The sequence below is a fragment of the Pipistrellus hanaki genome (assembly GCF_964339955.1).
Source record: "Pipistrellus hanaki genome assembly, chromosome: 8".
In the NCBI taxonomy this organism is placed as follows: Eukaryota; Metazoa; Chordata; class Mammalia; order Chiroptera; family Vespertilionidae; genus Pipistrellus; species Pipistrellus hanaki.
Genome location: NC_140510.1, coordinates 31,584,634 through 31,604,898, shown reverse-complemented (window position 1 = coordinate 31,604,898; position 20,265 = coordinate 31,584,634). Strand labels below are relative to the sequence as shown.

General features: G+C 44.1%; 1 protein-coding gene across 3 annotated transcripts in view; it reads right to left on the bottom strand.

The window, feature by feature from the left end:
* FMNL2 (formin like 2) overlaps positions 1–20,265 on the bottom strand; it is a 304,305-nt gene that overhangs the window by 84,227 nt on the left and 199,813 nt on the right. For all 3 annotated transcript variants that reach the window (XM_084893028.1, XM_084893029.1, XM_084893027.1), the window contains exons 4-6: positions 19,697–19,773; positions 4,603–4,686; positions 1,559–1,711 (exon numbers count right to left, since the gene is read on the bottom strand). In XM_084893028.1, coding sequence (XP_084749154.1) covers positions 1,559–1,711; positions 4,603–4,686; positions 19,697–19,773 — 314 coding nt within the window. The remainder of the gene's footprint in view (positions 1–1,558; positions 1,712–4,602; positions 4,687–19,696; positions 19,774–20,265) is intronic.

Sequence of the window (20,265 nt, the reverse complement as noted above, 5' to 3'; positions counted from 1 at the left end):
GGATGTTTCTGACTCTCTATCCCTCTCTCTTCCTCTCTGTGAAAAATCAATACAATATATTTAAAAAAAAAATATATATATATATATATATTTGGCATTTCCAAATAAACAAACTAAATCTGAAAGATTGATTGGAAGCATCATATTCAAACATCAAATCCTTCAGCAGAACTGAATTTCATTAGAGACTTTAACTTTCCTTGACCAAAACCCAAGTCAAAGGGACTGGAAGTGATTAACAGGCTAACAGACATGGAAAGCCTGAAAGTCCCACATTCATTGGCTGCACCCGGACACGTGGCTCAACTGCAATGACCCGGCACCCATGGTGACCTTAAACACTGACAGGAACAAAGTCCACCTGCCAGGTCAAGCCTGAAATAAGTGAAATAAACTCTTCAAGGTACAAAGCATAAGCACCATTTGGAAATGTGGGGCTTCCTAATAAAATTTTTATTTAACTCCTAGAACATAAAAACCTTTCTGAATCTGGATGTCTCTGTCTTGACAGGCAGTTTTGACTTACACACCCGTGGACAATAACTCTAAGTACAGTGCTTGCAAAATTACAGAAGCTCAAAAATGTTTTTCAGTGCATGAATGACTGTTCATTCACAATGAGTGGATGAACAATTCAGTAATAAATATGCCCATTAGTGATACAGGTGGTCGGCACCCACCCTCCCTTAACATGGTGGTATTTCATCCAGGAGAGACCTTAACATGGTATTTCAGCAAGGAGAGACTAGAGAAGGAATCCTTAGAAGGACATAGAAGATTGACAGGTGTCCAAAGAAACATGCTTAAAGGAATCTCATTAATATAAATGCTCACTACATTCCATGCCTATGACTAAGAAGACATCTCACAGGACACTCACTTGAGCTACCACTGCAGGAGGGGAAGGGGGCAGCAGGGTACAAACATCAACAAGGTGTTCTGCAAATTCTCACACCTCACTGCGCTGCCTCTACCCAGAAAACAGAGCCTCAATCACGATGTCAGCATCTCCCTGGTTCCAGAAAAGCATGTGCCTGTGCAAACTCCTCTGTTGTACTTTATTTTTTTAAATATATTTTATTGATTTTCTTACAGAGAGGAAGGGAAAGAGATAGAGAGCTAGAAACATCGATGAGAGAGAAATATCGACCAGCTGCCTCTTGCACACCCCCTACCGGGGATGTGCCCGCAGCCAATGTACATGCCCTTGGCCGGAATCGAACCTGGGACCTTTCAGTCCGCAGACTGATGCTCTACCTCTGAGCCAAACCTGTTTCGGCCAAACTCCTCTGGAGTTGTGCCCTATGGCCGCAGAACTTATTCTCTGTGCTGAATGAAGGAATGAAGTTTCCTGAAAGCTACCTAATGCTACAGAGCATGGTCCCAATGATGACCCCAGGAACTCACCATGAAACTTGCATTTTGAAATGACTGGAAATGGAAGTGCCATGTGACAAGATATAGCAATCCATGACCCGGGGTCATTGCAGACACGAGGGGCCCTGCTGGCCCTTTGGATTCTACCACCTGTGCCTCCCTCCTGGTTAAAGAAACTCACCGCAGTGCAGAATGCCTTCCGGAGCGGGACACACTGTTGCCCACGGGGGAGGGCAGGTTGCTGCCTCTGTGCAGGTCCTCGATGGACCTACTCCAGGGCTTCGATTTGTCCACCGAGCTCTCCACAGTGCTTTCCACGCTGTCAAAGTCAAAACTGAAACAAAAGAGAAATGCCACGAGAGACTTAGAGATTCACATTCACACAAACACATGGATGTGCATAACCTATTCCTTTCATATGTCTGCCCCTTAATCTGGGTAGTCTTTGCAAACAAACAAAGACTAAAAGGGAAATACAAAAGAATGTCCTTGTACTCCGTGGTAGCTTCGAAAATGCAGAATGACAAATACTGGGCCAGGCAAAGTAGCTGAACAGCAGCAAAAACTAAATAGTGATGTATCTGCATTTTACTATAAAGTTTGCTAGCTTACCAATTGCCAACATTGCTCAGATGGGAGGTGGGGGAGGGTGGAATCGTACAGATGTCTTCATTTTGCTTTAACACGTCAATATGTTGGGCTTATACTAATTTATTCCTACCCATCAATTTTCACTGCGCATTTTCTCCTAGTGTGTTGGCAAGTGTGCTTTTCCAACCATATGTGATACATTACTCGCAAACTTATGAATTTGCTTTGATTTTGGAATAGCTTCCCACTGTGGTGCTCTTTAAAGCAGGGCTGTTGTTTCTCTGACATTTTTGAGGTTATTACTCATGTTAACCATGTTAGAATAAATGGCAAGTTAAGTCACTTGGTCTTGTATAATTTTAGGGGGAGCATCTTTTTTAAACAGACAGACCTTTGAGTTCTATGTATTTTCCCCTCCCAAAGTCAGAAGCTCTGCTTCCTCCGAAAAAGTATTTTATCAATTGTTTCTACCCATAGTTCCACCAAGCAACACCTGATCAGATAAGAGAATAAACAGAAGGCCACTAAAATTAATATCATCTGGAAGATCTTGGAGGCTTTCGCACAAGAAACAGCATCAATACATATTGGAAATAATGAGCATGACTTTTTATGAAGAAGTATGACTTTTATAAGAAGTATGATGGCCAAAATAAAATATTTGGTTAGAACAGTCATCTGTAAACCAGGTGATGTTCTCCATCTATTAAGTATTAATCCAGATGTCACAGGCTGGTATATATAATGGCACTGACTTGGTCTAAAAATAGAAGTCAATAATTGAGATAGGAGAAGGTAAGCTGAGGGGACATTCCAAGTTCTCTCAAGTCTGCCCCACTCTTGCCAGGTCTCTCTGCAGCCCCCACGCCATTCAGCTGTCCAGCTCTTATGTTCCTTTCGGCTGGTCTCGGCTCTCACACGGCAGCAGAAGGAACCACCATGGTGAAAGCTTGTGCTTTCACGATGGAGCCTGAGCCCGCAGTTTCACATTCTGTGGGCTAGGAAGTTGTCACATGCCAAGGAATAGCAAGAAATTTTCCAGCCCATTAGCTTCAAGAAAGAACATAAATTGTGTGTCTCTGTATAATTTGTCATCTAATTAATGCAAAAGAAAACCAAAACTAATCAGCACAAATGTGAAGCCAATGCAAAAAGAAAAAAAGAAAAAGAAGATTGGGAAGCAAAAGCTCTGAGTTCTGATCTTTTGTTGGGTTTGATCTTCTGCCACAGAGGAGAAGAATTCCCTCATGGTGGCATGGCCTTTTCCCATGGGTTTTATGTAAGGTACATTTGGGAAAGCTGGTTCCAAAGCTCTATTGTGATGTAGGAAAAAGGTCAATTACAGCAAACATATAGCACAAAGCATACCATTATTCCTGATGTTTCTCAGCCCTTCCTTCATTCCATACATAATCTTCCAGATTATAAAATATGCAACAGAGTACTACTATTGGTTTGTCATATGATATGAAGAGCAAAAGGAGATTACCGTAGCAGTTGTGATATAGTGGAGATAAGAAACAACCTTTGGGAGAGTATTCTATTAAAAACTAAGATTATATTTCAGAGGACACTTTCTCAGGAAGATAAAAACCTGTGTTTTAGTTTTTAGTACTCTATTCCATATATTAAAGTTACCAAAGCTGAAACTCATCAAGCCAGTTTCAGTTAATTCTTTAGTTTCTGCATCTATAAGGTATGAATAATAATTTGAGAATTTCTCTTCACAAATTCTCAAGGAAGTGATAAGGATAATGAGATAAAATAGTATCTGGTTAGGTCTTAAGACTTTATTGGAGTGAGGCAATATAAAAAAAAACACAAAAAAACAAGTGATTGAGTGTAAAAGAATTAAGGGGGGTGGGGAAGAGAAATAACACCTGAGCCATAATGTCTTCTGGTAAATTAAAAATACAATACTATTTCCTCAAGATGTGTGAGAGCATATCTGTGAGCACAGAAATATTTTTTGATTCAAGGAGGAAATGTGGAGAATAGAATATCTTATTCAAATGTACTTTTCATTCCTGTTGTAAATCTTTCCAGAAGCGAAGTGAATAGGAAAAGTTTAGGAACGAAGAAAAACTAGGTTAAATAAGTTACTTTGTTCCTTCTTTGCTCAACCTTTGTCCCCTTCACCTTTATGAAAGGCAAGTCCATACAAATACATAAAAGTAAAAAGGGCAAGACTCTTGTTCACCACTTCCAGCCTGCTACTCATTTCTATATTCACTCACACATGCTAATACACATATGTATGTAATTTATTAAAACAAAAAGGGAGTCACTCTCCTGGATCTGGCTTTACTCACTCAACATATACCACACACCTCTCTCAGGGAGTGCTGGAGCATTCTATCTTACGGATATCTGTGACTTGAGCACTAAACACAGTTCTTTTTAAAATAAGGACTCTTCAAGAGTAATTTTTACTCTGTTTTTACTTCTGCCGTAAAAGCATTCCTAATAACAATTATGGGATTTGCTGTTAGCCGTCTGAATAGAAACAAGCCTCCTCAGACCAGGGCACATCTGCTTCTGGTTTCTCTGGCAGCGCAGGGTGGAACCATACCACTGAGCTGCATCTTCTGTGACCACATAAAACGCAGGAGAAACAAGCCAAGTTTTACTTACGTTACCGCGTACTGGGCAAACGACAGATACTCCACCAGGACGTCGAGGCCTTTGTTTTCTTCATTCAAAAACTCCCTGACCCATCTGTTGGGGGGAAGAAAAAAAAATTATGGGGGAGATACGTCACATGCTCTGCCACGAAAGGCCACGGTGAAAAGCTTTTGTTTTTCCACCACAAACCTTCACCGCCTGAAAGGAAAGCGGTCACCAAGGAAGCATAGACTCTACCACACCAGGCAGGAGCTGTTGGATAGAGCCACCAAGAACTCCGCCACATTTCGATGTGCAAGAATAGGGGGCCGAAGGCATCTGTGGGCCTTCTTGGAATTTTGCTGCTTAAGAGACTTAAGAGATCCCCTAAGAAACTTTCTAAAAAAAAAAAAAAGGGCACTTGCTAACTGTACTTTTTTCCACCATCACTGATCCCCAGCCCGCTGGCTACAGGAGCCAAGACTGCACGGGGAGGGAGGGAGGCAGACAGGGGACGTGACGACATAACCACTGAAATCCAGGCGCGAGGCCAAATCCACATTCAACTCTTTTCTTGGCACCCGAAGCTGCAGAAAGCGCTCAGCCGGCCAATGAGAGGCCTGCGTTTATGGGCTTCTGGAAATTTGATAGGGATGGTTTGCTTAACTTTTTCCACGAACGTTCAAACCTTTCGAGAAGTTGCAGACACCGCATACCATCATCAGAGTTGAGATGTGACAAATATCATGTTTTTCAAAAATTCTTTTGAAAATAGAGATCACCTTGCATTTGAGTGGTGGGTTTGAATGCAGTTCACTGGTTGTTGTTTTTTGGTGGGTTTTTTTTTTTTTTTTTTTTTTTTACAAATTTGTATTCATTTTTCATAATCGTTCCAAGAGATGAAGTCGGCTGGTCACACAGAACTCTTAGGTACTGGAGATAAACAGCTGTTGCCCCACCTTACAGGATTCCCCAGGGTATCCGTCATCAGAAAACATGGGATACCCTATTAAGCCTTCACTAGATTGGAAACTCCAACAAATAATATCTGCTCCTGTCACAGAAGTGAAACAAGATACATCGGCCAAGGGCATTCCAAAATGGTTGCCTCTTCCATGCACCCCCGCCCACGAGGCCTAGCAGGCGTGGCACAAGAGCGACCATGGGAGCTGGTGAACCGCTGGTCAATCCTACCACGTGTCCTTAAGGATGAGCAACCCCTTGAGGTCTCAGTCTTAAAAGAAGAAAAAAAATCTGAACTCAGGATGCCTGCTTTTTATTTTTTGTTTGTTTTTTGGAGGGTATTTTCTTTGTTTTTCTTTTATCCTCACAGTTCATTCTTCCTTTACAAAAAAAAAAAAAAAAAGTGTGTGTTTTGTTTTTTAATTGATTTGAGAGGAAGGGAGAGGGACAGAGAGATAGAAACATCAATGATGAGAGAGAATCATTGATAGGCTGTCTCCTGTATGCCCCGCCCCTACTGGGGAGCAAGCCCACAATCCGGGGCATGTGCCCTGACTGTGACCTCCGGGTTCATAGGTTGATGCTGGGCCATTCTTCCGTTTAGTCCCACCCTCTCCAGGATGGAAACTCATGTCTGTAGGTGGTCCCACTGGGCAGCAAGGTGGGGGAAAAAGATGCTGGCCTCAGATTTTCCCACAACAGCCTCGGGCAGACTATCACAAAATGCATGCATTTAGCATAGCCATACGCAAGCACGTAACATTTTAACTTGCAAAAGATCTGGCGTGCAACCCTGGCAAGGAAACACACCACCACCGGGCCCCACCAAGTGGCTCTGTGATGGCAGCTTACCCAAACGAACAGGGCCAGCTGCTGGTCAGGGCCGAAGCTTCATTCCAAAACCACCGCACACACAACCTCACGGCATCTGCTACTAGATACTTATTTTCATTGGATTTATTTTAATTGGTCCCTACACAAGTAGGCCTCAGGAGAGAGTGGATTTTTTAAGCACTGATCATTAGAAACTTGGAAATAGTAACAGATTTTTTTTTTTTCTTTTTACAACTGGTAGGAGGAGACTAAAGAAAGGCTAAAAGTCACTATGAAAATCAGATGACTAGCTACAAACCCCTTGGCTTCTCTCAGGCCTCTCCGACGGTCTGACCAATGGGCTCTGACCACACCCTCTGAACAGGCTCCCAGAGTGGGTCACAGCAGGGAGCCCCAGAGCTGGGCATGGGGTCATCTTTATACAGGAAATGTCACCAATGGGTCCAGGTTTTCCAGGGCAGTCTCAGCTCTCCATATCCTCAGTGGCCACAGGGAATACTCTAATGTAGGAGTTGAGAAAAACAGCCACATAGGTCCTGCTGGTTGACTTTCCAGATACAGCCTCTAAAAGAGTAGAGCTGGTCCAGGACACTTGGAGGACCTGTCATTGCCTCAACCACTGTCACAGCCATCTCGCTTGAAACTTCAGCTGCACAGTTAGACAGACGTGAGCAGAGCAAGGGCGATGGGGCAGGTACAGAAGGCCAACCAGGCAGAAAGCCTAGCATCAGACAAAGCTGGGAAAACAAGGATCTTTCATATTGCTAGTCATGCAGTTCGGACCCTCCAGGGCAATGAGGTTCTGACCCACATCAATACACATAGGCCTCAGTTGTGCTTCAGCTCCAGGCCCAGAAAGGCAGGGAAACAGACAAGTGAGGCCAGGGCTGGCAACAGGATCGGCTGCATTGATTCATGACCAACCAATCAGTGGAGACCATGAACGGAAAGGGCACACCTGGAAAGTTGATGAATATTCTATTGGGATCCTCCCCTGAGCCCTCCAGATAAATACCCTCAAGATAAGAACCCAGTGCCTCTCTCTCCTTCCCCACCCCCACCCCTGAGCAGTGGTTTTCTAGCCTCTCCCTTTCTCCTAAGCTCCAAGGGCCCTTCTTTCACCTGTGTAGCTTGTTTCCTGAGCCCATGTCTTCCATGGCTCACTTCTCCTACCTCTGTTACTTCAAATAAACTTTCCCTTATCGTTTGAAGAAAAAACAAAACAAAACAAAACAAACAAACAAACAAAAAAAAACAATGGAAAAAACGTTCAGCCACAAACTGAATAGGAGGCAAATGACTCAGAGATAATGAATTTAAAAAAAAAAAAAAGAAGAAGGAGGAAGAGAGGAAGAAAGGAAAGAAGGTAGGAAATAGCCAAGCACAGCCAGAGCTCAATTCTTTTTTTCTTTTTTTTTTTTTTAATATATTTTATTGATTTTTTGCAGAGAGGAAGAGAGAGGGATAGAGAGTTAGAAACATGGATGAGAGAGAATCATCCATCAGCTGCCTCTTGCACACCCCCTACTGGGGATGTGCCCGCAACCAAGGTACATGCCCTTGACCGGAATCGAACCCGGGACCCTTCAGTCCGCAGGCTGACGCTCTATCCACTGAGCCAAACCGGTTTCGGCAGAGCTCAATTCTTGACTCAAAATGCTAATATGCATATAGTCTGATGCAAGGATAGGCTATTAATTAGCTTCCCCCCAACTCAAGGTTCTTATCAATACCTCCACTCCCACTTGATGACTTTAAGCAAAAGTGCCTTGAAAACAACTTTCACATTGAAAGGCAGGAGCCAGCAGCTCAGTTCCTAAAGAGCCAGCAGAGGGTACCATGTCCTGCCTCAGAAACTTCACCTCATGCGATCGACCTCTTTCAAAATGGCAAGATCTGCCCTGGGTCTCAGGTCTGGCCCAGGCACGCCTAGGTGACTTAGGAAATAAAAGTATATCATGGTTGATTATCTTACCCCATTAGTCAAATGATATCACGTCAGTAAACTCATTTCAGAAAAAAAAAAAAGAGGCTATAAACAGCTTTCACTTTGCCCTGTTCTCTCAATCCCTGTCCCTTCCACACCGGGGATATTCTGAACAGAAGAAAACACAGGTGAGAGTGAACTTCTGTGGAAAAGAAAGAAGATGGAAAGAAAACAGGTAATCATGAAATAAAGGGCAACTTTCAAAGCAGTATCTTGAATCTGAAGACGTAAAAAAAAAAAAAATGGATATCCCATTCTGCAGATTTATGTAAATACTAATAATCAACAATGAAATAGCATGAATGTTGAGTTCCTGTAGTCAATTTCCACTTTCACCTCTGTGCATGCTGCACACATTTTGTTTTATTTATTACCAATAGGCAAACAGTTTCAAATTGGGTAATGACAGGTTTTGGAAAGCAGAATTATTTCTGACTCTGATAACATGCGTCACGTGCTAAGCACCTCACAGGTTCACTGTAATTACCACATGCTGCAAAAGTGAATTAGGCAAATTTCCAATCAGCTGCTCAGGAGCCAGAAGAGACGTGGACAAGAAAAACAGCTCCAGAAAAAACCTTCCTCAAGGACGAGATCTAAGTGCAGGTGCCAGGAGCTACTGTTGTACTGTCTACAGGTCAAAGCTTCCTTTCCGAGTTGGTGTTTTCTATCTGCGCCCCCAACCCCCCCTCCCCCCAAAAAAATCTTAAACTTTATTATTCTCAGCTAGAGACACAAGACAAAGGGACAAAGCATGAATTCCCTTTGCCAGTCTCCACATAAGGCTCATAAAATCATTTGGTCTGGCCCCAGCAAGGCATTAGGGGTGAGTTAATTAAATGTTTGACCAAATATAGCAGGCTAATTTTCAAGTGGACAACTTTGTATAGCTTGCATATGATGTTATAAATATCCAAATGGCCCTTGGCAGAAAAAAGGTTCCACACAGGCATGGTGAATTGCAGTGGCTAAAAAATCATTGGGGGGGAAAGAGTCCAAGAGAGAGAAGATAAGCATCAACCTGATTCATCATTAGCTACCAAACCTAGGAGACAGTGTCACAAACTGGTTCTCAAAGGATAGCCCACACACCACTAGGGGTCCCTGTGGCCCTCCCAGGGGTTAGTGGGGTTACAAAGATTTTCATAGTAAGAAAGTAGTTATTTTTGTCACTGTGCTGACATTTGTACTGATGGTACAAGAGAAATGTGGGTGCCCCGGCTGACAGGGGTCACTGGTTGAGCACCGAACTATGAACCTGGAGGTCACAGTTCAATTCCAGGCCAGGGCACATGCCGGGTTGCGGGCTCGATCCCTAGTGTGGGGCATGTAGGAGGCAGCCGATCAATTATTCTCTCACATCACTGATGTTTCTATCTCTCCTCCCTCTCTCCTCTGTGAAATCAATAAAAATGACATTTTTAAAAAAGAAAGAAGTGTGGATAAAACTGCCACTAGAGAATACACCTGTTTATTTTATTCTTCATCCCATGCCGTTGGGAGGATTAAAGTTAGCATCACTTTACACTGCCTGTAGGAAGGCAATACAATACTTGATTGCATTAAAGCTTCCTCCTCCTACATACATCTTGAATTTTCTGTGTGGCAAAACGGGAAGCTCGCATAAGGCACTTCTGCTGCCTGCCCCAGTGCCGCTGCTGTCTGAGGGAAAGCGCTCAGGCAAGTGTTGGAGCTGCAAACCCAACCACCACTTCTTTACAAGAAATGTAAAGTGACTGACAGACTTTGGCCTTGGGTACTTGGCCAAAAGTGGATGAAGTGAGCCTGTCATTTTGAGGAAACCAAGATATATTCTCAAAAGTGGATGAAGTGAGCCTGTCATTTTGAGGAAACCAAGTGATGGTATTAGTTGTCGATGATAAAATTTGAGCTTTCAAACCGAAAAGAGTTTGAAATTTGGAGCACTTGTATTCACCACCATGAGCTTGGCAGCTCTTCAGTACTTCAAGTATACTCCGGTGAGACCGGTGACTGACTACTAACAAATGTGGCTGTGTGAATGGTGCAGAATAAAGTGTGTCAATGTCCAGGTGATCAGATCGATGACACAATGTTTTCCAAATAACCAATTCATGATCTTAAAAAATTACTAATGGGTAAAGAGACTCATTCAAGTGCAAGACAGTCAATAGACTTGAGTACAACAGAGCACAAAAACTCACTGGTTTAGTTTCAGATTTCCCTTTAAGAAACTGCCATTTCTTGGATTTCGGTGTAATATTGAAGGAGAACATCCACAGTTACCAGAAAAAGTTATTTAAAAATTCTTCCTATGGGGGTGCACCAGAAGAGGACAGTGAGGGTGGGGAGGGTGAGCTCATACATAATACTTTCCACAATAAATATAAAAAAATAAAATAAAAACTCCTAAAAGGAAACCCTGTTGCACTGTTGGTGAGAATGCAAACTGGTGCAGCCACTATGGAAAACAGTATGAAGTTTCCTCAAAAACACTAAAAATTAATTCAAAAGAATATATGTATCCCTATGTTTAATGCAGCATCTTTATTAATAAAAGGGTAATATGCTATTAGACCATGAGACCTTCCAGAAGTCCTTCAGGACAAAGCCATGGTGGCGGGGCCGAGGCAGAGGCAATTAGGGGTGATCAGGCGGGGGGGGGGGGGGGGGGGGGGGAGAAGAGGGGGCAGTTGGGGGCAAGCAGGCCAGCAGAGGCAACCAGTTGGGGGTGAGCAGGCCAGCAAGGGGTGCAGTTGGGGGCAATTAAGCCAGCATGCACAGTGGTTAGGGGTTAGGGGTCAAGTAGGCAGGCAGGTGAGTGGTTAGGAGCCAGCAGACCCAGATTGCGAGGGGGCTGTCCTACTGCCAGTTTAGGCCCAATCTCACAGGAATCTCAGATTGGAGAGGATGCAGGCCAGGCTGAGAAACATACCCCCCCATGCATGAATTTCATGCACCAGGCCACTAATAATTTATAATAGCCAAGATGTAAAAGCAACCCAAGTGCCCATCAGTAGACAAATGGATTTAAAAATAATAATAATAATAATAATAATAATAATAAAAAAGCTGTGGTATAGATATACAATGTAATATCACTTAGCCACAAAAGAATGAAATATTATCATTGTGACAGCATGAATGAACCAAGAGGGTACTACAGATGAAATAAGTCAGTCAGAGAAAGATTTCACTTATACGTGGAATCCAAAGAACAATATAAATGGACAAATAAAACAGAAACAGCCGAAACCGGTTTGGCTCAGTGGTAGAGCGTTGGTCTGCGGACTGAAAGGTCCCAGGTTCGATTCCAGTCAAGGGCATGTATATTGGTTATGGGCACATCCCCGGTAGGAGGTGTGCAAGAGGCAGCTGGTCGATGTTACTCTCTCATCGACGTTTCTAGCTCTATATCTCTCTCCATTCCTCTCTGTAAAAAAATCAATAAAACATATTTAAAAAAAAAAAAAAAAGACCAAAGATCCAAGATGGCTGCTCGGGTAGACATCTAACCGCAGCAGCACACAATTTCAATGGAATACAACTAAAATGTAGAGTGGACACTGCCCAGAGCTACAGGTAGTCGACTGACTGAAAATTCTACAACAAGAAGGGAAGAGAAAACCAGAAGGAAAATCAGAGGAGCTGAAAAAAAGCCTAAGGTACGAAACATGCTGCGCGCCCACACGCACACGCGCGCGCACGGAGAGGTCACAGCCGGAAAGGAGGAGAGGGCTGGGTGCTGCCTGGCGTTCCCTAGCAGTAAGGAAATAAAACCCCCAGCTTGGGCTGAACCCCCGAACCGGCAGCGCTGAGCCCCAGTAATGGGCCAGACCCTGGGGACCCAGGCTCCGGCAGGGGGAGACGGGGCTGTGAGGCTTAATCCCAGGGAAGCAACGAAAAGCAGGGCCCCCGGAGTCGCACGCACATTGCGCGCAGAGGACTGAATGTTGACTCTGATGCTGGATTACCCTAGCCGGAAGAAACAAAGCCTCCGGCGGCGCTGAGCCCCAGTCCGGACTGCTCTGAATCCCAGTCCTGGGCCGGACCCTGGGGACTCAGGCTCAGGCGGAGGGAGACGGGGCTGTGAGGCGGAGTCCTGGGGGAGCTGCAAAAAGCGGAGCCCCCGGAGTCGCACACACTGCGCGCAGAGGATAGTCTGTTGACTCTGATCCTAGACTCCCCTAGCGGGAAGGAGAAAAAAAGCTCCAGACTGGAGGAACGTGACGAGGAGCAGGAGCCCCTGCCGGACACCGGCCAGCCGGGCACCAGCAAGGAGCCGGGCAACGGGGCCCGGGGGGGGGGGGGGGGGGTGCCCCTGAGCCTTCGACCACTGAGCGCGGGCAACGGAGCCGAGGGGCTGCTTCCTGGGCGGCGCCGACCCCGGCAACAGGCTGAAGCAGCCCAGGAGCCCGCGGAGAACAAAGGGGTGCCACAGGCCAACCTGCGGAGCTTCCAGGACAAGGAGGAAGAAACCAAAGAAGTTCTCAACGTGAAGAAATCAAGTGAGAGCAAAAGATAGTAAAATTACTTAAGAAAGAATACAAAGAAGATCTTGAAAAATCAAAGACTAAGTCAGAACTCAACTCACCAGCCAACATTGCAACATAAATGCGTTAAAAAAAAAAAAAAGGACAGAATGTTGGAACAGCGGCGGCCAGGCCTAGAGTGGCCAGGCACAAGGCAGTGGCAGCTGGGCCCGGAGCAGCAATGGCCAGGCCCCAGAGCAGCAGCAGCCAGAACCAGAGCATCAACAGCCAGCACTGGAGCAGCCAGACCTGGGGCAGTGGCAGCCAGGCCTGAGGCGGAGGCGGCCAAGCCCAGGGTGGCCAGTCCAGGAACACACAGACCCGGAGTGGCCGGGCCTGGAGAAGCCGGGCCCAGAGCAGCCGGGTTGGGAGCAGCCAGGCCCAGAACAGCAGTAGCCAAGCCCGGAGCATCCAGGCCGGGAGCGGCCAGGCTCGGAGCGGCTGGGCCCGGGGCAGCCAGGCCCAGAGCAGCCGGGTCGGGTGCGGCCAGGCCCGGAGCAGCAGCTGCCAGGCTGGGAGCGGTCAGGCCCGGAGCAGCGGCTGCCAGGCTGGGAGCGGCCAGGCCCGGAGCAGCCGGGTCGGGTGCGGCCAGGCCCGGAGCAGCGGCTGCCAGGCTGGGAGCGGCCGGGCCCGGAACAGCCGGGCCCAGAGCAGCCGGATCGGATGAGGCCAGGCCTAGAGCAGCAGCAGCCAAGCCCGGAGCAACCAGGTCGGGACCGGCAATGGCCAGACCCGGAGCAGCTGGTTGTGGAAGGAACCAGAGCAACAGAGGCCAGGCCCGGAGCAGCCAGGCCCGAAACAGCTCGCTCCTCGCCTGTCCCTGCCCACGGCTGCCTCTCAGACATGGCTGGAAACTTTTGCGGGAACTTGAGGGTCTGCTGAATCAAGTGATGAAGACTTAGATCTGGATGTGTTGAGTTAGTATAGCTCTGGGGTGTTGATCTGTGAGTGCCTTGGGTGGGGCCTGGATGAGGCTGGTTGACCTATTTGGAAATGTCTTTTGTGTGAAGTGTATCATTGGGCATGTGGAGGTATTATTGATATGAGAAAATGCTAAGTAACTGATTTACTATCTGAAAAGGGATTTACTATCGGGGAAAGGGAGGGAGGAAGAGACTGAACATAAACTGTGCACCTATGGATGAGGACAATGGGGGACGGGGAGGGGGCAGAGGGGGGGGTGGGAACCTGGTGGAGGGGGGAAGAAATGAGGAACCTTTGTAATAATATGAACAATAAAGATTGATTAAAAAAAAAACCAGAAACAGACTCATAGACTTGGGAAGCAGACTGATGGTTGCCAGAGGGGAAGGGGGACGGGAGGTTTGGTGAGTAAAGTGAAGAGATTGAAAAGTACAGATTGGTAGTTACAAAACAGTCACGGGGTATAAAGTACAACATAGCAACTACATTCAATAACATTGCAATAGCTATGTTTGGTGCCAGGAATGGCAGGTTTTCTTCATATACATCAGCCAAAGCAACACAGCACAACAAACTGAATACAAAGATATGAGAATGCAGCTGCCTTCTACTAAGGAAACATTAAGGAGGTTTTTAAATGTAAATTAAAGCCACTACTGTCACCAAGATTTTTTGCTTTGGGAAATAGTTATTTTTATGAAATATGTTATTTGTGCTATATGATGTTTCTTATTTTGTATTTATATATTTACAGTTATTAAATATTTAATAAATATTAAATTTTATTAAAGAAGCATATTTAAAATGTATCTGTTTAAATTTCCAATATGGAGAACATTTAATAGATAAAACCCACAAAAATATTCAATAATTTAAGAGAGTAAGGAGTCCTAAAATTAAAACGAAATTGAGAACTGTTGGCTTTCTGACTGGCTTTGGACATATCTAGGTTCGAACGTCAGTGCTTCTAAGTAGTGTGTACTTGAGCAAGGTACTTAATAGCTCACTCAACTTTCTCATCTGTGAAATGAAGGTTCGGAGGTAAAGGCAACAATAAAAAGATTTTGTTTAAGAAATAAATAATACATTGACTGTGCCTAAAACAATGCTTAATAATACATGACTAAATGTACTAAATGTACATGATTATGAACTTGAAATTTTCCAAAAAGCACCATCTAAGAATGAATTAATAATAGGCTAGTTTGATGCACACACACACCCCAAATACATGTTTTATGCCTCTTAAAGCCAGCCTTAGTTAGTCTTCGCTCTTTTGGCCTGGCCCAGCCCACACTGCTTCTTCACAAAAGAAGCTGAAAGTCCAGGAGGGAGTCTGAGCACTTCCTCACTTCCTCCCCTTTCTACAAACCTGCCCACTAGGACGTTCCTCCCACAACCTCATTCTCTCAATTTCCCAATGAGATCAAGTAAACTGAGCATCTTTCAGAATTTCTGTGACTGCACTCAGGATGAGAATTAATTTTCTATCGTAATAGGGAGTTTTACTAAAATGAATTACCTGCAAGAAGAGATAGCCTACATCTCAGTTCCATGGAATAAAGCCCGTAAATCTATCCAGCTCACCACTACTGCCACCACTTGAATCTTATCACCCTGACATCCAAAACATCGTAACATATGCCTACTCACACTGCCTGGCCAGTGTGTTCTAACATTTGTGGCTCCTTTCAAGGGTATTCCAAGTCATTTCAAGAGCTGGGATAAGTCATACTCCAGTTCTTCTCTATTATTATAACTCTTTTAAGAGTAAGTGAATGTGATTATTTCTAGTCCAATTCTTATTTCAATTTGGCTCAAAGAAAATTAATTTTCTTTCTCAGAAGATTACTCCATTTATAGAGTTTTAGGTTAACATCAAAACTCAGAACAAGCCCTTTGCTTGGCAAAGCTATAGCTTGGAATGTTATCTCAGCAAAGCCCTAGCCTGTAACCTTGAAATGCAAGTATGTGCCAAGAATAATTTTTTTAAGACAATAGATTTTAAATGTAATTCTTCCTTTTAATTTCTGGTAAGCAATAATCTCCTAGGTGTCAGGGTCATTTCAAACAAAGAAGGCAACATTCTCTGCATGGAATTCCTTGGGGATATATCACATAATATTGTCAAATTATTATTAGATACAATATTATTTTCAATATGCATAACAAACAACAGTTGTATAGTAATTACTATGTATTATACCCTATATTAGGTCATTTCTATATTAGATATTTTGTGAATTACTTCATTTAATCCTTACAATATGTTTATCGAGTTTTATTATCCTCATTTTACAGATAAGAAGTTAACTTAGATCAGATGGTAAGTACAGAGAGTTTATATAACTTGCCTAAGATAAAATAACAAATAGCAAAAATTTGAAATACCATATTTCTTTTCATAAGGCAAATAGTCACCCAATTACCTTTCTATTATGGTACCTTAAAGAGTACAATAAAAATCTATGGATCTCTTATTTAGCATCTTGTATTCCAAGAATTCCTCGTAGTATTGATTATTTTCACATTATTAATGAGTAACTTTTTCAGAAAATTTTCCAGCCAAATGGATTCAAGCTGCTTAGTTTCCATAGTGAAGAGTCAGTTCAGGCTTGGGTTTTCAGGTCAGGCAAGTTGGGTCAAAAATAATGGTGTGTGGTTTCATTCGTATAAGGTTATGCCAGTAATTGGTTGCATACAGACAATGCACCTCCATGCATTTTTCTGCTGCTAAAGCCAAAGCTTTCAAAGTGCCTCAGATAGGTGATAAACACAGAAAACTTCAGCTGGAGAAGATGAAAGAAATGTAAGAATCTTTCAACACCCCACAGCATCCTAAACAACAGACCATTCCAATTGCTTGCAGATTTGCACTGGCTTCTACCCAACCAGGGCTCTACCAGTCAGCCAACTTTGTATTGGGAATGATCATCTTGCTTTGGTATTTGATGGTCAATTTCACATTATTCCAGCAATGCCTGAAGAAATGCTTTCTGACAATTTGTAGAAATCCTGGCTGCAGATCATTCAGTCAAGAAGCGGTGCCAACAGTACAGGGTTGGATCTTACCAAATGGAATCTAGCTCCTGATCCACAAATATTGGAAAGTATGTAAATTTCCTAAGCTTGGATGCCAACTATATTAACTTACCACCACTTTCACCCCCAAAAGACAAGCCTCATTGCTTTGATCCCAGAGCCCTGATTATCTTACTTCCTTTCAGGGAAAGGGATGCCAGATTAGGAACGTAAGAAAAAGAACATAGCATTTTGATCCAAAGCATCTGGCTCTATAGCTGTAGATTTTGAGGGAGTCACACACCTTCTCTGGTCCTTAATTCTTCTAATCTGTAAAATGAGGAACTAGGTAATCCTTAATTTCTCTTCCAGTTCTAAATCATGGTTTTATGACCCACTGCTCTATAGCCCATTTTCTGGGATAAATGTGATTTTCAACTTTAGGTTAGAATCGGTTCATTTTTTGAATATTTCATTCTCAAGGAAACAAACATGCAGTTATCTTTTAGGAAATGAACATTTTAACCCTGCATTTCTGCAATTTAAAAAGCTTATTTTGCCCTAGCTAGTTTGGCTCAGTGGATAGAGCTTTGGCTCAGGGACTGAAGGGTTCTGGTCAAGGGTGTGTACTTCAGTTGCAGGTTTGACCCGTGTGCAGGAGGAAACCAATAGATATGCCTCTCTCACAAAGATGTTTTTCATATAAAGGTTTCTCTCTGTGTCTCTCCCCCTCCCTTCCACTCTCTCTATAAAAAATCAATGGAAACATATCTTTGGGTGAGGATTAACAACAACAGCAAAAGCTTATCCTATTCTAGAGGCATGATGCATGAAGATTTGTGCAAGAATGAGCCTTCCTTCCCCTGGCTGACGGCACCGCCTTTGCTCTGACTTGGAGCTGCCTTTCTGCCTTCCCACGCTGCCCAGAGGCCGAACGGGCTGGGGTGGTGTGGAATGCCTGCGTCACTGCCATGGCAAGGGCTCAAGCATCCCACCCCTGGTCGCTCAGCACCTGTATATGCAAATCAACCCACCATCTTTGTTGTGTTAATTTGCTTACTCATTCCTGATTGGCTGGTGGGCGTCAAGAAAGTATGGTCAATTTGCATCTTTCTCTTTTATTAGTGTAGATAATAAAGAGATAATATGCAAACTGATCACTCCAACACACAAGATGGCTGCCCCCATGTGGTCAAAGATGGCCATCTTCATGTGGACACAATACTGCCAGCATAGGAGGGCAGTTGTGGGCAATCAGGCCAGCAAGGAGGGCAGTTGGGAGGGGCCAGGCCTGCAAGGAAGGGCAGTTACGGGTGATTGGGACAGCAGAAAAGGGCCATTGGGGGGGACCAAGCCTGCAGGGGTGGGCAGTTGGGGGTAACAAGGCCTGCAGGGGAGGGTAGTTGGGGGAGACCAGGCCTGCAAGGGAGGGCAATTGGGGGAGACCAGGCCTGCAGCAGAGGGCAGGTGGGGGTGACAAGGCCAGCAGGACAGGGCAGTTAGGGGTGACTAGGATAGCAGGGGGGAGTAGAAGGAGGGTAGTTGGGGAGACCAACCTGCAGGGGAGGACAGTTAGGGGTGACTGGGGGCAACCAGGCCTGCGTAGGAGGACATTTGGGGGCAACCAGACCAGCAGGAGAGGGCAGTTAGGGGCAATCAGGCCGGCAAGGAAGCAGTTGGGCATTGATCAGGCTGGCAGGGGAATGGTAGGGGGTGATCAGGCTTGCAGGCAGAAGCGGTTAGGGGCAATCAGGCAGGCAGGTGAGCAGTTGGGAACCAGCAGTCCTGGATTGTGAGAGGGATCCCAGATTGAAGAAGGTGCAGGCTGGACACCCCACCCCACCCCATGCACGAATTTCATGTACTGGGCCTCTAGTTCTGAAATAACTGTGAAAATTAACCACTTGAATGACTTACAGCAAACACAGTCTAAAGTAGAAGTAAACTGTTACTTATGTAATATATTTATTTTACAGACTACTCTGTAAAACTATAAAATAATATGTATGTAAAACCTCATTTCCAAAAGACCTACAAAGAATGCCAAAGGGGAAAATCCTAAAAGGTTTTCTTATTGTAAAACTCAAATATTTAAAGCCCAGAGGGTTAAATAACTTGCTGGATATTAAACAAAAACTTCAGGAAGAACTCAGGCTATAAAATAGGATATGCCTTGCAGGTAAACTATTTTATTTTAAGGTACTCTAGAATTATGCCATCAGGAATATGTGAGAATGTCATGAAGTTATACTTGCTTGAGGCAAAGCAATCATGTGGTTGCATGAAAACTCAGAAATGCTTAGCGACGAGATCCCTCATTTTATTTTCTAGAGTGGACTTACATTTCCTGATCCTACAAATGTGAGATGTAGGAAGAAGAGACTCAGAACAAAGTATCTATGTACAATGAAGTGTACCAGGTGACATCACTCCAGCTTCTGTTCCCTTATGGGCGGAAAGGCAGGGAGCCGAGGAAAGGAGAATGGAGCAATTTCAAATAATCAGCTTGGAGAACTCCCATAAAGGTTCGGAGGCCTTCCAGAATCTCTCCCCATTACATGTGTGTGTGTGTGTGTGTGTGTGTGGGGGGGGGGGGGGGGTGGTCCTAATTTGCCAAAGAATTATCATACACATAAGAGACCACGCACTTACTACTACATCCAAGCAAGAAACTTTTACAACGGTTATAAATATTCCAAACCAAGGACTGAATTTTGTACAGTGAGCAACTCAAGTACCAACACAGGTTCTACCCTCCTAAACCTCCGTCTCCTAGCTTATAAGGAACAGTAAGGAAGCTTAACTCTTCGGACAGGATACAGTCACTTTGTAAAGTGTTCAAAAGACCCTTGGAGCTAAAACGTTAAATGGGCGGCACACTTACCCGATATGGTTGGTTCTTAAGGAAATTTCCAGTTCTCTTAGCACTTGTGTGGATTCTTGAACACGCCGTCTAAATTTCTATAATTCAAGAAACACATATTCTCACAAAACACATTTTAGCAACTGCTAACACTGTAGCTTACTTGTAGTCCGTTTAACACAATATGAAAATAGCTCTGCTTCTGAAGTCGGCTTTTCTCACATTATCTTTTTGCAAAGCACACACATTTTTCTCATCATGAAAATCAGCTGACGCAAAAGGATTGGGAAAAAATTACTGATTTTTCATGTACTAAGTATCATTAATTAGATTATTTTCCCTTTACCCCACCATACAATATTCACCAATATATTTATGTGCTGGGGTCCCTAAGATCATCCCAGTGTCAATGATTCCATAGGACTCAGCATACAGCTGTCCTTCTGACTGGGATTTATTAGACCAAGAAGATACAAGGCACAATCAGCGAAGGGAAATGAGAGCTGGGGTGAAGTCTGGAGGAAACCAGATACAAGCTTCCAAGAGTCTTCTCCCAGCGGAGTCACAAATGATCGTCTTCGTGAAATGCT